The sequence below is a fragment of the Zalophus californianus genome, chromosome 10, assembly GCF_009762305.2.
Source record: "Zalophus californianus isolate mZalCal1 chromosome 10, mZalCal1.pri.v2, whole genome shotgun sequence".
NCBI classification, from domain to species: Eukaryota; Metazoa; Chordata; class Mammalia; order Carnivora; family Otariidae; genus Zalophus; species Zalophus californianus.
Window position 1 is genome coordinate 89,726,152 of NC_045604.1, and position 19,762 is coordinate 89,745,913.

The window sequence follows — 19,762 nt, forward strand, 5'->3', positions numbered from 1 at the left end:
CCCGCATGTGCAAGCTTGTGGCGCGCCGGGGGTATCCCCGGGCGCCGGGTTTCTTTCCTGGGCGCCTCCGGGACCCAGGGCCAGCCGGGGCCTTCGTGTGCGCAGGCCCGGGGCCGGCGACGGCCGCTCCTTCCGTTCGGCCGCCAGCCCGATGGAAGAGCCTCCCGGGAAGCCCCTCAGCTGTGAGGAGAAGGAAAAGGTGCCCTGGGTGTGCGGGAAGGGTTGACTCAGAACTGACTCTTTGCCTAGGATTTCACCGTCCGGGGTTGGCAGTGACCTCTGACCTACGCTCTTTGGACTCAGCGGGCACCGGGAATGAAAATATGAAGGGTCCTGTGCTCATGTGGAGGCATTTAAAGAACAAGTTTTCTTACAGCAGTGATGCATAAATACGAAACGTAAAATTCTGGATAAAGCCAAAGTGCCCTTTGACATTCTCCCCACCCCCACACACTCTTTTCAATCTTGGCTTCTCCCACCCGCTCCCTTAAGTAGATCTCTAAACAGCTTGATGCTTCAGATCTTTTCGCGCGTGTATGTGTGTGTGGTGGACGGAGGTGGGGGATTTGGAAGGTTGTGGTTATATTCCCTAACTACCAAAAAGTAGTGTGTATTTTTTGTTCACAAATAGTATGAGCTGAATGGTTCTGCAACTTACATTTTACTTCTCCAGGTTTCATCCATGTTATTTCATGTTAACCTACGTTACTTTTTTAAAGTTCTATATAGTGTTATGTATTGTGGAAGTGCCATCTTTTCATTAGCCATTACTCTGCTGAGAGACTTTTAGGTGTTTCCAGCTTTTGCTTCTACAGCAGTGCTGCTCTGACCAGTCCTTACCCATGCCACCTTGTGCTCCTGCTGATGATGTTAGCCTGAACGTATCTGTGCTGGCTGTTCCAGGCATCGTGCTAGACTCCTCATTCACATTAGCTCATCAGTCCTCTTATCCCAGCCTACCTTTCCGCGAGGGTGAGATAGGTCATTTACAAGTCAACAAGATAGTTCTTAAATGTTGATAAGGTTGGTGATAAAGAGGACCGACCCTGTGAGAAGCAAACTAGCATAGAGATTAAGAGCACAGATTGTAGAATTCAACTACCTGGGTTTGGATCATGCCATTGATAAATTGTGTGATCTTGGACAAATTGCTTTCCTCTGATCTTCCCAAAGCTAGCTCCTTCCTCCTTCGGGGCTGGGCTCGAAAGAAAAGTCCTCAGAAATGCCTCTCTGGCCACCCTACCTAAGTAGCTCAGGCACTCACATCTCCCTGTTGATCTGGGTATTGATTACCATGTGATATCATCTTGTCTGGGTATTTGTTTTCTTGTTAATTATCAGTAGCCCTAACTTGTGTGTAAGCTTGACAACTCTAGTTCTAGCATCTGAGACCATAATTTAGAGTGGTTATCAGTTATTGTTCCAGGGACTACAGATACCTGGACTATTAACTGACAAGAGATTCATTTGTTTGATGAATGTCTGAGGATGACAGCTCCGGCTACCTTAAGGGATCTCACAATGGAGGGAAACAGAAGGAAATAGACAGCATAGTATATAATAAGTATTGTGATAAAGGAAGCACAGTGGAGAGGTGGAATGTACCACCTGGATTTCAGGAAAGACCTAGAAGTCTACCCTGGCGGAATAAAATGTAAGTTGAGGCTTGAGGAATCAGTAGGACTTAGCAAAATAAGTTGGGGAGGAAATGCTCCAGGTGGTAGGAACAGTTTAGGTAAATGTGCTTAGGTATTGGAGAGCTTGGTGCTTTGTGAGAACTGAAAGTAGTGTGGGCACCTGCTACTCCCTCCTCTGTCTATTGCTGAGGGACCTGCTAAGCACTGCTTATTTGGGTCTGACAGGCACTGTGTCCACTCTCTCTGACTTTTCTTTCTACCTACTCAGTATCGTTTGCTGTTTTTCTTCTTCCAGTTGAAGGAAAAATTAGCATTCTTGAAAAGGGAATACAGCAAGACACTGGCCCGCCTTCAGGTGAGTGAATCTTACTCTCTCAAACTGAGGTATTGTAGGATGAACTATATACAAACAATTCTTCGTAATAATAAAGCTTTAAAAAAATACTTCTTTTTCTTAAATTTGTTCCTTGAGCTGCTTTTGTTTTCTCTAGCGTGCCCAAAGAGCTGAGAAGGTTAGAATTCTATTAAAAAAACAGTGGAAGAACATGATTGCTTGCTCCAGCAGGAAATTTCACCACAGCTAAACCACTCAGGTAAAGCTAGGCCATTTACTTATGCTTGCTTTATTATTCATTTTCCAGGTGTATTTGGTTGTGGTTTTTTTTTTTTTTTATAACCAAAAGATAGAACAAGCAATAGAGTGTTTTTAAAGTGTATATATATATATAATTCAGTGGTTCATTGTATACTCACAATATTGTGCAAACCATCATCATCTAATTCCAGAATTTTTACCACCCTGAAAAGAAACCCTGTACCCATCTTACTGCCAAACCCTGGAAACCACTAATCTACTTTCTGCCTCTGTGGATTTACCTATTCTGGACATTCCATATGAATGGAGCCATATAATATGTGATCTTTTGTGATTGACTTCTTTCACTTAGCATCATGTCTTCAACAGTCATCCCTCTGTACTTACATCCAAGCGTGCATCAGTACTTCACTTCTTTGTGCAGCTGAATACTATTCCATTGGATAGATGTACCACAATTTATATATCCATTCATCAGTTGATGGACATTTGGGTTGTTTCTACTTTTTAGTTATGAATTTTGGCCATTATGCTGCTATGAACATTCATATGCAAGTGTTTGTTGGGATGTATGTTTTCGGTTCTTTTGGGATTATACCTAGAAGTAGAAGTGCTGGGTCATATGGTGGTTCTCTCTTTAACCTTTTGAGAATCTGCCAAACTGTTTCCTGCAACATCAGTACCACTTTACGTTCCTACCACGATGCGCAAGGGTTCCAGTTTCTGCACATCCTCACCAGTACTTGTCATTTTCCATTTTTAAAATTATAACCATCCTGGTTGATGTGAAGTGATATCTAATTATGGCTTTGATTTGCACATCCTAGTGACTAATGATATTGAGCATCTTTTCATGTGCTTATTGGCCACTTGTATATCTTATTCAGAGAAATATCTATTGAAGTCCTTTGCCAATATTTTAATTAGGTTATTTGCCTTTTTATTGTTGAGTTGTAAGTGTTCTTAATATATTCTAGCTATTAGATCCTTATCATATACGTTGTAAAGATTTTTCCCATCCTGTGAGCGGTGAACTATTCTTTTGGTTGGATTGTTTGTTTAGTTGCTCTTTCCCCTCTCAACTTTTAGAAATTATATTTATTGTGTAAATATTGGAAAGATGATTTTTTAAAAAAATAAGCATTTATATATGTACAGAGAAAAAAGTCTGGCCAGAAGTATTCTAAAAAATAATGATCATTACTCATGTTAATAGGTATTTATAATCACAAAATTGGAGGTTATTAAAATTACTTGAGCAAAAAAAAAAAGGACATGAAATAAAAATTTAGGTGAGATGGTAGGGGGAATGGGAAGGTGTTGTTCAAAGGGTACAGAGTTTCAGTTATACAGAATGAATAAGGTGTTGTTCAAAGGGTACAGAGTTTCAGTTATACAGAATGAATAAGTCCTGCAGCTTTGATTACAGCATGGAAATAGTAGTTAATAATACTGTGTCATATACTTGAAATTTGGTAGGAGAACTGATCTTAAGTGTCCCCTCCACACACGTACACACACAAAATCATAATTATGTGAAATGATGTATATATATATATTATATATATATATTTTAAGATCTATTTATTTGAGAGAGAGAGAGAGTGTGGGGATGAGGGGCAGAGTGAGAGGGAGAGAATCCCAAGCAGACTTCCACTGAGCACTGAGCCTGACACAGGGCTTGATCCTACACCCTGAGATCATGACCTGAGTGAACATCAGGAGTCAGATGCTTAACCGACTGCACCACCCAAAAATGATGGATATTTTAATTAGCTTGATTGTGGTAATATTTCACAGTGTATACCTATATGAAAACATCTCATTGTATAACTTAAATATGTACAATTTTATTTGTCAATTGTACCTCAGTAAAGCTGGAGAAAAAAACTAAGATGATTGCAATAAAGAATAAATTATCTTTTAGTTTAAAATCATTTTTTCCAGCATAATTCTGTTTTTTACATTTACTTAAAATTATAAGTGTATTAGAATATTAAAAATTTGAACTTTGATCTGCCTGAATGAAATACCATTGACTCTTTCATATAAATAGTATTTTTATATATATTTAAAAATAAATAATGGGATATTTTTTGCTTCATTTAAAAGGAAATTATTTAATTATATAATTTTTTTCTCAGAACCTAAAAATAAAGTATCTCCTTGTGACACATTACAAATCAGCACCCATCTGGATGAAGAAACTGGAGAAAAGACACCCATCACACTTGACTTTGAGCCTGAGTCCTTCAACCCTGGACATGGCCCTGTGGAGGAATTACATATACAAAGAACAGGTGATAGCCAAGAACATTTTCCCTACCAGGCCAGTGGCTCTGAGAAAAGGCAGAGTGAGCTGCCAGGGAGAAGAAAAAAGCAGCAGAAGAGAACATACACTGCACAGGCAAGAGAATCTTTCTTGGATGCGGATTCACTGATACTTTCTGGAAAAAGACTAAAGGAACAGGAGGAAATCAATAGAGAAAATCCTAGAACACCTGTAAATGAAAGAACTTGTCTTTCAAGTTCTACATCTGACATCCCTGGTTCTCCAGCACCAGCGACAGAAACTAATGCAAGAGGTGTATTAATTCCACCAACTGCCAAACCACAAAGAGGTGTCGATGCACTTGTAAGAGGGAATAATTTCCCCGGGATGCCTACGCTTGCTTCATTTACTCTGTCAAATAGCAGTAGCGGTCCGCACCTTGAACATAAGCCTCCTAAAGGTGACTGTGAACTCACTACTCACAATCTGAAAAACATTAACCCTGCTTCACCTGTAGACCTAGAGGCACAAGGCAAAAAAATGACGGTCTGTACAGATAACCCAGAGGTAAACAAAGCTGTAAGTGCAAGTGGCCAGCTGCCTAGAAGTCCTGACTTAGAGGCAGATAATTCATACTCTATAAATAAACTCACTTATGATAACTTATCAGCCAGTGAAAGCCAAAACTTAAAAGGACAGAATCACACAGAGAAGTCTTTAACATCTCTCCATAACACTCCTGATGGTAGAAATGAAAGTCTTCAGGAAAATGAGGTTGTAAGTCAATCTAAGAGTCTTAGCCCAGAAGTAATCTCTCCTGCTTCTGCAGAAAATCAAACACATTCTTGTACAATGCTCGAAGGCCTTCTATTTCCCGCAGAATATTATGTTAGAACGACACGACGCATGTCAAATTGCCAGAGGAAGGTAGCCCTGGAGGCTGTAATTCACAGTCATTTGGGTGTCAGAAAGAAAGGGTTTAAAAATAAAAATAAGGAAGCAACTAAAAATTTAAACCTTTGCAGTGAAGAAACTGACCAGAGTGAAATTAGAACATCTGACACATGCATAGGACAACCAAGTTCAAGAAGACGTCAGAAAGGTCTCTCGTTAACTGAAGTCAACTCTCCCACCGGGCCCACTAAAGATAACCTTCCCAGGAAGGCAGTTACGCAGCCATCTGGTAGAAGACACGGAGGAAAAAGAAAGTCAGTCTCCCCGCCTGTATTGGATCATCATGAACTACTTTTGCCAACTCCTGGCACAGCAGGTGTTAATAGATCCAAAGAAGAAGTCACCCTACACAAAGATGAGAATGAAAAAGCAATTAGTCATGGTAGAAGAAAATTAAAGGTAAATCAAGGTATGGTTGATGATGGTAGCCAATACTTACTATGTGCCTGGTACTTTTTTTTTTTTTTTTAATTTATGAGAGGGAGAATGGGGGAGTAGCAGAGGGAGGACCCTGAGATCATGACCTGAGCCAAAGCCAAGAGTCGGATGCTTAACTGACTGAGCCACCCAGGTGCCCTGTGCCTGCTACTTTCTAAATGTTGTGCAGATATTAACTCCTTGAATCATCACAGCAAGCCTATATGAGGTAGAATCTATTTTTAGCCTCACTTTACAGACCTACAGGAAACTAAGGCACAAGGAGACTAAAGTGATTAATTCATTCAGGTGACAGAGCCAGGACTCAAACCTGGCTATGTGGTACCAGAATCTACGAATGTGGTTGAAAAGTTGATATTGAAAAGGAAAATATATTAGATACTCACCTAAATTAGTATTATTCATACAACACAACCTATCCATAGAGAAAAGTTATGACCTACAGAGGAAGTGTTTTTGAGGTAAAACGTGAAATTTGTGTCAGCGTGTGAGTCCACTAACAAACTCTCTTAGGAATGACTGTGTAGGGGCACCTGGCTGGCTTAGTCCATAGAGCATGAGACTCTTGATCTCAGAGCTGTGAGTTTGAGCCTCATGTTGGGTGTAGAGATTACCTAAAAATCTTTTTTTTTTTTTAAGATTTTATTTATTTATTTGACAGAGACAGAGCAGGAACACAAGCAGGAGGAGTGGGGGAGGGAGAAGCAGGCCTACTGCTGAGCAGGAAGCCCGATGAGGGGGCTCGATTCCAGGACCCTGGGACCTTGACCTGAGCTGAAGGCAGTTGCTTAACCACTGAGCCACCCAGGCGCCCAAAAATAAAAATCTTAAAAAAAAGAAAAGGAATAACTGTGTAGTAAAATGCAGTACGTCTGAGCAACTTTTTTGGGTAAAAAAAAAAAAAAATCTTAAAAAAAAAAAACATATCTACTATAGGCTCTCTCAGGCCTGTGGGACACAAGATTTTGGAGGATAGCAAATGATACAATTTAAATATCATTTACTCTGGAGTTCTCACATTTTATAAAGCAAGCATAACAACTAGATAATTCACTCTGGTTCTGTATTAGACATCAGCAAACTTTCTTACTGTAAAGGTCCAAATAGTTAATATAGTCTTTGTGCTCCATCACAGCTAGTCAAGTATAGTGGGAAGGTAGCCACAGACAATATATGAATGTGTTCCAATTAAAACTTTATTTACAAAAACAGGTTGCTGACTGTTCTATAGCATTTGGACACAGACTTTGGCCTATGGGCTCTAATTAATTAATTTTTAATTAAAAGACCGGGGCACCTGGGTGGCTCAGTTGTTAAGCATCTGCCTTCGGCTCAGGTCATGGTCCCAGGGTCCTGGGATCGAGCCCCGTAGCGGGCTTCCTGCTCAGCGGGGGGCCTGCTTCTCCCCCTGCTCATATTCTCTCTCTATCTCTGTGTCTCGAATGAATAAGTTAAAAAAAAAATTCTAAAAAAAAAATTAAAAGACCATAATCATTATGACTTTTTTTTATTGTCATCTTTTATTTTTTTTTTAAGATTTTATTTATTTATTTGAGAGAGATAGAATGAGAGTTAGAGAGCACAAGAGGGAAGAGGGTCAGAGGGAGAAGCAGACTCCCTGCCAAGCAGGGAGCCCGATGTGGGACTCGATCCCAGGACTCCAGGATCATGACCTGAGCCGAAGGCAGTCGCTTAACCAACTGAGCCACCCAGGCGCCCCAATTTTTTTATTGTCATCTTTAAGCCAACAAGAATACAAAGCAATCAGAATGTGGGGCAATCTAGTAATAAACTAGAAACACTTTTTTGTGTACTTTGAAATAATCTGTGGTGATTTTAGTATCCTGCTGCTACATTAAACATTTTTTTTTCTTGAGGTGACCTTCACATTACATAAAATTAACCATCTCGAAGCAAGTGAATAATTTACTGGCATTTAGTATATTCACAGGGTTGTGCCACCAGGACCCCTGCCTAGTTCCAAAACATGTTCATCACTCCAGAAGGAAACCCCATGTCCCTTAAGCAGTTCCTCCCCATTTCCTCTCCCGCCCCCAGCCCCTGGCAACCACCAATATGTATTCTAGCTTATGGGTTTACTTGTTTTGGATATGGCATATTAAAGGAATTAATAAATATGTGACTTTTTGTGTCTGGCTGCTTTCCCTTAGTTTATTTTTCGAGATTCATCCATGTTGCAGCACGTATCTGTACCTCATCCTTTTTTTATGGCTGAATGATACCCGCTGTATGTATGTGCCACCGTTTATTCATTTATCAGTTGATGGATGCAGCTTTCCCCATCTTGGGCACTACTCCAGCTTCTGACACCCAAGCATGCTGTGACAAAGTGTCTACAGAGGCGGTTGGGCCAACTTGCCTACATTTTGAATCACGTAGAATGCCAGTTGCTGTAAGAGTAGTAAATTGCTCTGCTTGAAAAGGGGACTTGAGTTTTCTTCAGTCAGACGAACGAGCATTTTGTAAACTGTGCTCTGGGAGCCTGTTGGAATCATGTTTGATGGTTGGAATCATAGTTCTTTTAAGAGCAGAAGGACTTTAGAGATTCTTAGTTTAGTTCCCTTAGGAGAGACCAGGGAAGAGGTAACAGTAGATCAATGGCAGAGCTGGGACTAGATACTGGTCTTCCTTCTCCCAGCTAATGCGGTCAGCACCATACTGTTTTGGTACTGCTAGTTAGCCACCACCCTATGCCTGGCTTTTGAACCATGCACTGAGGTTTCAGAGTCCTGGATGGGAAGAGTAATGAATATTTTGCACTGCCTTGGCGTTTAGACGCTCACACTCTGTTGGGTATTGGATACTTGTTGTTACTGTTGTTCCTTTCTATTTTAGGGAAGGAAGATCATTGTCAAAAAGAGGACTCCCTTCCTTCCAGAAATAATGCTTATCTAGCCTTGGATTCTGCTGCATTCAGGGCTTCATTTCAGGAGAATGAATTGCTAAGTTTAAAGCAACTGTCATCTTTTCTCAAAACCACAGACTTTCAGTTACTGATGAAGTCTTTGGACCTCTTAAGCTTGAAAAACTGAAGTCCTGTTCAGAAAAACCAGTTGAGCCTTTTGTATCAAGCATGTATGGACAGATGCACCTAAGGAGGGAAACTGTAGCATTTTGAAGAACTGACTCCTCAACAAATCGATATTGAAACGGAGGACTTGGAAGAGGAAATTCTTGTTCTCCCGGGAAAAGCACAACCTAAAACGTCAAACCTAACAAGCCGGTCTCAGAGGGCCTTTCTTCATCCATATTACTTTTCACGCCTTTAAATACTGGTGCCCCCGAGGATAAAAACGGGCCCACAGCAGATGTGTGCTCGCATGCTTTCCCCACCTTAGGCACTACTCCAGCTTTTGGCTCCCAAACTCACTGTGAAAAAGTGTGTGCAGAGGCTGTTGGGCCAACTTGCTCTACACCCCAACTTCCTCACTTAAAAGACAGTGATCAGAAACAACGCAACGGTTGGGCCAGCCCGTCAAAATCAGATTGCAGCCTTGTTGTGTCAGGGAGGGAAGGACAGCCTTCTTGTGACTGTGATTCTGGTCCCCAGGCAACACCTCTTCCCCCTGAGTCAGTCCCTCTCAAGACAGTCAGCTGTGTGGAAATCCACACCTGGAGTCGTGGGAAACAGTCCACCGAACAGGTACAGTCGGCTTCCCTGGTGAGATTTTTTAAGAAGGAATGAAATATCCTAGTGAATTTGGACAGCATGTGACTTTCTTACACGTTGGCTTCTCAGTGTTTAAGAATAATTTAACATGTCTCTTTGATACGACTTCACTGTAACCATTAAGTTCACTTGGGGGAAGTCAAAATTAACATATTTTTAAAATAAAATTCCCTTTGTTATTAAGGAAGCAGGTGCATATGGAGTTTGGCTGCTGTGTCAGAGAAAATAATACATATCAAGTAGACATGATGATGAATGAGCAATGCAGGCAGACATCTATAAAGCCTAGATTAACGGTGTGACTTTTATTTCCACAGACTGAAGTAACTGACCTTCCTGCTTATGATAGCTTAAACCCAGGGCCACCTTCAATTGGTTTCAAAGTTAAAGGTCAGAAGACTGTTCCCTTATAATGTGTCTTGTGTCTTACATGTAAAAAAAGTTAACTGCTAGGAATATTGGGAAGAATTTGATTCGTAATTTAACACTTAACTTGGTGAAACAGATTCAGAAAAACATTTAAATTCTTTGTTTTTCACAATATTTAGCTGTATTTATGTTTTGAGATCTTCTCCAGAAGTTTATATGTCAAGCCATTCATTGCCAAGAACAACGTAAGCTAGGTAACTCAACTTGTGTCTAACAAGGTAAGCTAGGTAACTCAACTTTGTATCTAAATTAAACCAGGCATTTTTGACAGGGAGAAAGTCATTCATGACCCTCCTTTCCAAATGGTGTAGTGTTTCTAGAAGGAAATGGTGATTTATAAGAAAATGGGTAGCAGTTCTAGATTATAGTGAATGGCTAATTTTTCATATGCTATGTGATACAATATTTCTGAGAATATTAAGTTACAGTATTCTGTTAATGCTATTTTAGTAAATCCCAAGAAGTGGATTGACCTGTGTCCTAATTAACTTCTTGTACATGGTGCTGAAGTAGCGTGGTACAGAGCACGGTTTCCCAATCTCTGCACTCGGACATCGTGGGCTGGATAATTCTTTGTTGCAGGGGCTGTCCTGTGCATTGTAGGACATTTAGCAGCAATCCTGCCTCTACCTGCTAGAGCCAATAGCACCCTGCCCCCAGTTATGATAACCCAAAATGTCTGCAGGTATTGCTAATACCACCAGGGAAAGGTTGCAAAACCCCTCCCAGCTGGGAACAATTGGTTGTAAAAGAAAGAGCTTGAAACCCACATAAACTTTCTGCCAGCTACTGGCTGTGTGACCTTGGACAAAGTGTTTACCCCTCTGAGCCCCAGATTCCTTTTGTATAAAAGATACATAGTAATGGTCAAGCCTGTTCTTGAATCGGTTTTAATAACCTCATTTCTTAAAGGAATCAAACCATTTCATTTTTATTTTTCTAATTTGTAGGTAAAAAAGTTATTCTAATAATGTTTTTTTGTCTGTGTGTATTCAGTTACACTCTCTCCCCCTAGTCCCCATTTTCTCAAGTATTTTTTGCCTGCATCAAACTTAAAAGATTTTCCATTCTGTGGGTCTCCCCCAAAAACCTAGTTTTTGGTTGTATTGATTGCTAATTAGGTTTTTTTTGGTTTCTTGTTGATTTATTTCTGTTTTTACCCTAAACAGTTGCTTCTGTTTTTCATTGTGCTTACTTTCTTACTCTTTTACTAACTTCTTGAGCTGTTTTCTTACTCTATTTTATTTTTTATTTTTTTTGGTTTTTTGAATCAGTGCTTTTATGATTATAAATTTCTTTTGGCAATAACTACTTTGGCCATGCTCTGTGTGTTTGGATACACAGTTTTCCTCCTTATTCATTTGGAAAATACAGTTGACTCTTGAACAACATGGGTTTGAACTGCAGAGGCCTCACTTACACGCAGCCTTTTTCTTTTTCAGTAAACACAGTACAGAATTGTAAATGTATATTCTCTACCTTATGATTTTCTTTATAACATTTTCTTTTCTCTATACTTTATTATAGAGTATATAATACATATAACATGCCAAACATGTGTTGATTGACCGTTTATGTTATCAGTAAGGCTTCCTGTCAGTAGTAAGCTATTAGTAGTTAAGTTTTGGGAAGTCAAAAGTTACATGCAGATTTTTGAGTATGTAGGAAGTCGGTGTGCCCAACCCCACGTTGTTTCAAGAGTCCAACTGTTAGTATGTTGTTTCAGTTTTATTCCCTCTTCAACCCATGGGTGGTTCATCAGGATTTTCATTTCCAAATGGGCAAGTTCTTATGGGCTATATTTTGTGATTAAATCTGCATCTGTTCCATTCTGGAGCTACACCCTATACATTTTTAGATCTATCATGATAGAAGTGTGTGGGGGCAATTTTTTTAGTACATAAATTTTTTTTTAAGATTTATTTTTGGGCGCCTGGGTGGCTCAGATGGTTAAGCGTCTGCCTTCGGCTCAGGTCATGATCCCAGGGTCTGGGATCGAGTTCCTGCATCGGGCTCCCTGCTCCTTGGGAGCCTGCTTCTCCCTCTGCTTCTCCCTCTCTCTCTCTCTCACCTCTCTCTCTCTCCTCCTCTGTCTCTCATGAATAAATAAATAAAAAAAAAAAAAGATTTTATTTTGAGTAATCCCTCCACCCAACGTGGGGCTTGAACTTAAAACTCTGAGGATCAAGAGTCACATGTTCCACCAACTAAGGCCAGCCAGGGCCCCGCTCTTTCTTTGACCTATAGAAAACTTTAATTACGTTTTACTTGGTGTTTAATCTTTATGACCCAACACTTTTCATACGTATTCTTTTCAGAAACAGACCCCAAGTATCACCTAAATGTAACTGTTGTTGCTGTTATTTCAGAACCCTTCCGGTTCTGTTCGGTGGATGTGAGTGCCATGTGGTGGGAAAGAGCAGGTTTCAAAGAGCCATGTATCATAACTGCCTGTGAATACGTAGTTTCTCTTTGGACACCTCTCAATACTTGCGATGGGAAAAACTTTATTCCTGGCACTTCACAGAGGTAAGTCAGAATCTTAGAGCTGAGAGCGGTCCTTTACAAGCATTTACATAGTAATATAGATGGGCAACTACCGAAAATGGGACCCACGACCACGCAAGACAGAACTGAGGTGAGTCATGCTTCCCACCATTTCATTATGAAAATTTTCAAACATAGAGAAAAGTTGTACAGTAAGCACCATATACCCACCGTGTACACCATGTAGATTACAATGAACCTTGTGCTTTGTTTATTTTATTCACGTTTTTTGAGAAAGGGATTTTATGCCGGATGTGTTGGAGAAGCTTGGAATTTTGTGTCTTTTCTGACTCTAAACTTGCTGATACCCGTGTTCCGTTACCCCTCACCAAAGCATTGTTTCCTGCTTCTTTTCTTTATGTATTTTCTTCTAGTCCTTGTCCACCTTCATACGTATCTTACATGCTTGCAATCCTGGTGTGCTTAAAATCTTTAATCTGCCTTTTCTCAACCTATGAACATTTTCCATGTTTCTGTATAGACTTCATACTCTATTTTGAATTTATTTTTTACCTTTATGGAAGTATGATTGGCAGAATTGTATTTAAGGTGTATAATGTGATGATTTATATTTTTTACACTCTGAAAGGACTCCCATAGTCAAGTTCATTAACCTGCATCAGCTTGGGACGCCTGGGTGGTGCAGTCGGTTAAGTGCCCGACTCTTGGTTTCAGCTCAGGCTGTGATATCAGGGTCTGCATTCAGCACAATCTGCTTGGATTCTCACTCTCTCTCTGCCCCTCCCCACCCCACGTACTCTCCCTCTCTTCTCTAAATAAATAAAAATAAACAACAAAAAAGCATGTATCAGCTCACATAGTTTTGGGGGGTTTTTTGTTTGCTTTTTTTTTTGTTTTTTGGTGAGAATGCTTATGATCTACTCTTGGCAAATTTCATTGTTCTCCAGTATATCCACAGCTTCTGGCACCATGCTTTGCATAGTAGTGCTCAATAAATATTTATTTATGGGCACCTGGGTGGCTCAGTCGTTAAGCGTCTGCCTTCGGCTCAGGGTCATGATCCCAGGGTCCTGGGATCGAGTCCCACATCGGGCTGGCCTGCTCAGCGGGAAGCCTGCTTCTCCCTCTCCACCTCTCCCCCTGCTTGTGTTCCCTGCTCTTGCAGGAGCAAGGAATAAATAATAAAATGTTTTTTAAAAAATAAATAAATATTTATTATGTGAATAAACTTATTTAAGATTTTCTTTTGAGAGAGAGAGAGAGAGAGAAAAAACGTGGGGGGGAGGGGCAGAGAGAGAGAAGCAGGCTCCCTGCTGAGCAGAGAGCTCTACAGGGGGCTTGATTCCAAGAACCTGAGCCGAAGGCAGACACTTAACCAACTGAGCCACCCAGGTGCCCCTTGAGTTAAACTTTTTTTTTTAAGATTTATTTATTGACAGAGAGAGACACAGCAAGAGAGGGAACACAAGCAGCGGGAGTGGGAGATGGAGAAGCAGCTTCCCGCGGAGCAGGGAGCCTGACGTGGGGCTCGATCCCAGGACCCTGGGCTCATGACCTGAGCCGAAGGCAGACGCTTAACGACTGAGCCACCCAGGTGCCCTGAGTAAAACTTACTTTAAGTGGCTGCACAATGTTCCATTTGTCCACATGGCAGAATTTATTTAATTTATTCCTTTATTGTTAGAATGTGTAGATTGTATTAAATGCTACTATACACACGGTTTTGCATAAGTTTATTTAGATTTACAGCTTTTAGAAAGAGGGTGCCTGCTGAACTTTCTCATATTTGTTTGATATTTGAAACTATCCTGATGCAGTGAGAATAGAAAAGAAATGTGACAAATTTTGGAAAATTTAGATTAATTAAAAATGGAACAACCAAGTATAATTTTTGGCTTTTTTAATTTTATTTAGGTTCCCAGTATTACAGATAGTTCCAGTGCCTGATGTTTGTAATCTCGTGTGTGTGCTTTGGGAAATTTGGAAATCAGAGAAATCAGGTATATAATTCTCAAGGAGTAGTTTTTTTTCTTTTCTCTTTCTCTTTGTCTCTGTCAGCTTGTTTTGAGTGCAAGTTATAACCTAGGCTTGAATTTTAGAATCTTAATGTAGGGACACCTGGCTGGCTCAGTCGGTAGAGCAATGCAACTTTTGATCTTAGGGTTGTGGGTTCAAGCCCCATGTTGGGTATAGAGATTATTTAAAAATAAAATCGTAAAAGAAAAAAAAATCTAAATTTAGATCCACGAGAGATTTTTAAAAAAACAAAAACAAAAACAAACCCTGTCAATGGAATGATATCCCTGACTGAAGTTTCCATTTAAAATTGGAACTTCAGGGCGCCTGGGTGGCTTAGTTGGTTAAGTTCTGACTCTTGATTTCAGCTCAGGTCATGATCTCAGAATCATGAGATCAAACCCTGCATTGGGCTCTGTGCTGGGCGTGGAGCCTGCTTAAGATTCTCCCTTCTTCTCCCTTTGCCCCCTTTCTAAAAAAATAATAATAAATAAAAATAAATTGGACCTTAGTCCTTTCATATTGAAGGCTTACTTCTGACTTCTGCACATTTTCCTTTATACTTGGTTTTAGGGCATTACTTTGTTCCTCTGATGGTAAACGTGAAAAGCAAGTACTACTGAGTTCTGGAAATATAAAAGCTGTGCTTGGCCTGACAGAGAGGAGGCTAGTCAGTAGCAGTGGGACCCTTTGTGACCAACAAGTAGAAATCATGACATTTGCAGAAGATGGAGGGTAAGATGGTTGGTTTTATTTATTAAAGAATGCTTTTATCCCGGGCTTTCAGAGAAAGATCACTAGCCTCTTGTTTTTCTGGGCTGTAGGTGTTGTATACCAGGTTCTGCCTCAACACTAGGCTGTATCATGAAAGCAGTTTAGAGAAGGGGAAGCTCGATTTAGCAGGAGGGAAGGCAGTGGAGTGGAGAGGCTCAGCAAACGTAGTTTATTCTTTCTTCAGTCTTCTTTGAAATCTGTGTCTACGCCTTAAATATCACAAATGTCTCAGGATCCTAGACTCTTTTCTTGTTCCGCACTTGGTTTCCATTGCTCCAATTACCATCTAGATCCTGACTCTTGCAAATGTATATTTCTAGCTCTGAGCTCTTTCTCAGCCTCTAGACCTGCCTATCTATTAGACATCTTGTGGGTACTTCAGATTCAACATGTTGAAAATGGAACTCATAGCATCTTCTATGTCTCTTATATGCTTGTTACACTTTATTGTAGTTATTTATCTGTCTTTTGTAATAACACAGGGCATGGACTTTGTTTGTCTTATTTATTCCTGACCCATTGTAGTAATCTAGGCAAGAGACAAATAATTGCTTGCTTAAATTAGCAAAGTATTAATGGAGACGAGGAGAAGCAGACAGATTTGAGAAAGAGGAGACTAAAATCATTAGGGCTTGCTGACTGAGTAGGTAGAGAGAAAGGAAAGAGAGTAATGTCCAGGTTTCTGTGTTTGTCACTGGGTAGACAGTGGTACAATTTGCTGAGATAGAAATGCAGAAAGAAACACAAGGTTTAAACTGAGAGCTGGCAAGTTTAATTTTGGATATGATGAATTTGAGGTGCTTGCAAATATATCCAGGTAGGTAATATGAAAGTAATATATGTTCATTGTAGAAAGTTTAGAATACACGTTTTATAGTTGAAATTTTTTTTGGTATTAGATTAGTGTGTATTATGCATAGTTCAGTAATATGTACAAGGGCTGCTTAGAAACTGCTTTGGTACAAAGTGCTGATTTTTAATACTGTTTTAAATGCAGAAGCAAAGAAAAACGATTTTTGATGTCCCCTGAAGAGACTGTACTAACTTTTGCCCAGGTCCAAGGGATGCAGGAAGCTCTGCTTGGTACCACTATGATGAACAACATTGTTATTTGGTAAGCTTTCTCTCGAGGTCCTCCATTTCCTCATCTGTTAATATACCTATAATTTCACAGGGTTGTTAATATTAGATAAGAGACTCTATAAATAGTGTTTTGGGGCACCTGGGTGGCTCAGTCGGTTAAGCGCCCAACTCTTTTTTTTTTTTTAAGATTTTATTTATTTATTTGACAGAGAGAGACACAGCAAGAGAGGGAACACAAGCAAGGGGAGCGGGAGAGGGAGAAGCAGGCTTCCTGCTGAGCAGGGAGCCCGACATGGGGCTCGACCCCAGGACCCTGGGATCATGACCTGAGCCGAAGGCAGACGCTTAACGACTGAGCCACCTGGGTGCCCCTAAGCACCCAACTCTTGATCTCAGCTCAGGTCTTGATCTCAGGGTCATGAGTTCAAGCCCCGCTTTGGGCTCCACGCCCAGTATGGAGCCTACTTTAAAAAATAAAAAAGATTGTGTTTTTGTTTGTTTGTTTTTTACTGTCAGAAGACATATACTTGTCTCAAGAACAACATATTAATTCAGACATTGTGAAAAAGATCAGTCTGAGTAGACTATTTTAAAATAAATTGAAATTTTACTCTTGTCAGAAAGGTACAATTGTTTCTGCTTCTGGTTAATGGCTTTTATCAGGCCAACTCTCTTACCTCAAATAAGTATAAACTCTGAACAAAGTATAAAAAACAACTAAAGGCACTGGGGAGTGAGAAAAAGAAGAAAGATACTGGAGAGGGTTCAACAGGAAATATCAGCGGGCAAGTTTCTTATTCCTATGGCTTTTAGCTAGAAGGCTAGCCCTAGTCTGTGCACTGGGAGACTGAAAGCCTGATAGAAAACCTTCTGTCCTACTGGCTTAAAGAACAAAGGACAGAGTTCAGGGTGACCACAGTAGCTAGAAAGTAGGGAGAGAAATCCCCAAAAAGAGAGAGCCAGAGAATGAGCCTCAAATTCTGGCTCCAATATTTACCTAGTAATCTGGCTGGCCTTTAAACTACATGTGCCCAGGGCAGACTCAAAGCAGCCCAGGTAAGGCATAAAGAACTGAATTGGGTTTTCAGCATTTGGAATTTTAGTTGAGGCAAATTAACTGTTCACTAGGGGAAAACAATCAGTATTCTTCAGAGGAATCTAACAGAATCCAGAGTTTATGTGACACGTTCTTAATGTCTAGAATACAATCCAAAATTATAAAATATATGTGTTTAGAGGAACCAAATTAATTTGTAATAGAAAGACCAGAGTCATGGAGTCTCCAGCCACCTCTCTTTCCTGACCCAGGGAGAAACATACCCAACCAAAGGCACTTGTAAAGTTAATTTGTATTAGGAGTATAAGTTGGGTTTTGTTTTGTTTTCCCAGAAGCCCTCTCCTTTAACTGATTCCTTAGGGCCAGGATGGGTCTTGGTAAGAGGAAGTTGTGATATTAATGTCCTTGCTACCCTACCTCTTCTGCCCTGTCCAACCCTAACCCTCTAGTAATAAACCAGGAAAGGATGGTCCTTGCGAGAATCTTTATCCCCTCCCCACCAGGGAGCCTCTGAAATTTGACCATGTTCTAATCTGCCAGGAGACCCTGTTTACCGTCTAAAGCAGCAGATTTCCACTTCTGGCACTTTGCTCAGAGTTTGTGCATGGAGGTCTTATTTGAGGACAATATTCTTTACAAAAGTTGTCTTTTCTATTCTTTCTGCTATTTCAATTGTCTGGACCTTCATTATTTGGTTCCTGGACTATTAATCTAGTAATTGGTCTCCTTGCCATCAATCAATATCCCACATCCAGATCTTCTTTTATACTATTACTGTATTAACAACATCCTTTCTCCCACCCTCCCTGCTCTTCCCAAGAAATAAAACCCATACTTGTTTGCTTTCTTCAGCTTCCCTTTCCCCAACACTTTGGGGAAAAAATTTCTCTCCAGTCAGTCCATAGTCCTTAGCTCCCAGTTTTCTTCCCATCCTTCAGTTCTCCCTTTTTTCTGATAGTAATCCTTTGGCATTAACATATAATGGATCACAACAGAATTTGAGGTTAGGGAGAGACCTCTCTACTTAGCTTCTAAGCTTAAGTATGAGTGTAAGCAGTATCTTCAGCCCCATAGCTGCCTTGAGCTCTGTTGTAATACCTCAGCCTTCACTGACATTCCCCTCTCTGAATTCATATTTCCCTTACTTTTTTTTTAAGTTTTTAAATATTGCCCTTATTTTTAACTTAGCATAGGCTAATTTGTATCATGGAAGTCTTTGAAGATAGGTATATATCTTCTGTCTATTCTCAGTGCCTGCCTTAGCTCTGTGTTTATAGATCATATTGTCTATCAAGAGCTATCATTTGCCTTTTGGGTTCTGTATACTTTTATATTTACACATACTAGTTGGTTACCTTCCCTATTTAACTGCTGATGTGTTAAATGTCTAAAGCGATTCATGTTATACTCAAGGTTCAAGTGGCGCTTTTAGAACCTCTTGCTGAAGGTCTCAATGTTTAATCTTAGTCAAGCTATATTAACTGAGCACTCATCTTTCAATCATTTAATAGATACTGAGTTTCTACTTAAATACCGCTTTCTATGAGAGATGTAGATATGAATCCTCATTCCAAGGCCTCTAAAGTCTAGTAAGTAAATAAGATTGCTTTACAATTCAAAGTGTACGATTTCAATACAATTCCCTTACAATTCAGACAAGGTCAAAGTGAGAGAAATTCAGACAGAGTGCTTTGGGACTTGGGGAAAGAGCAGTTACTAAATATAGAGCATGTACTAACCTCTGTAGGGGATAAACCCATTGTTGTTCCCAGCGAGGAAAACCTTGCATATGCACACGAGCATTTAGTTTTCCTTCTTCAGTTTTTATACACAGAACCTGCTCCACAGAAAGTTTGGATGTGTTTGTTGAATGAATACATTACACCCTGTTACAGTATATATTAAATTAAAAATGAGGCATATGGACAGTACTGTAGGGAAGTGGAGGAGAGGAGATTTCTGTGGGTTGGTGCAGACTGGGAGAAGTGAGAGAGTCTAGATTGAGCTGCCACTGGGAGGAGGCAGGACATAATCGAGGCTGTGAGGGAATGGAAGGGCATTGGTGGGTAACAGGAATGGGAATTGGTCAGTAATGGGGAGGGCGTTGGGAGGCTAGCTTGAGCAAAGGTGCAGAGCCAGGAATATGCATAGTGGGGGGAGCAGTGAGTAATGTAGTATTGCAGCACTAGATTCATGAGGATAATAAATACCACGAAAAAGAATGTGGACTCTTATCTTGAAGGTTTTTCATCAGTAGCATCCCAGGATAGAGCAATTATCAACATCACAAATGCTCAATAATGCCAAG

The 19,762-nt window shown here is 40.2% G+C and overlaps 2 protein-coding genes across 2 annotated transcripts; both read left to right on the forward strand.

The window, feature by feature from the left end:
• The first annotated feature begins 71 nt into the window (after window positions 1–71).
• On the forward strand, window positions 72–8,945 carry PALB2 (partner and localizer of BRCA2). The gene is given in 6 exon segments (XM_035722583.1): window positions 72–199; window positions 1,933–1,992; window positions 2,129–2,153; window positions 2,156–2,230; window positions 4,377–5,857; window positions 8,753–8,945. Coding segments are annotated over 6 exon segments (1,749 nt in total). The 5' UTR covers window positions 72–151; the 3' UTR covers window positions 8,813–8,945.
• Window positions 8,946–9,119: 174 nt separating this feature from the next.
• LOC113933548 (partner and localizer of BRCA2) lies at window positions 9,120–15,249 on the forward strand (the record flags this gene model as incomplete). Its single annotated transcript, XM_035722221.1, has 5 exons — window positions 9,120–9,560; window positions 9,905–9,977; window positions 12,386–12,545; window positions 14,439–14,524; window positions 15,114–15,249. Coding segments are annotated over 5 exons (810 nt in total), but the record flags the coding sequence as incomplete, so codon positions are not given.
• Window positions 15,250–19,762: the final 4,513 nt, after the last annotated feature.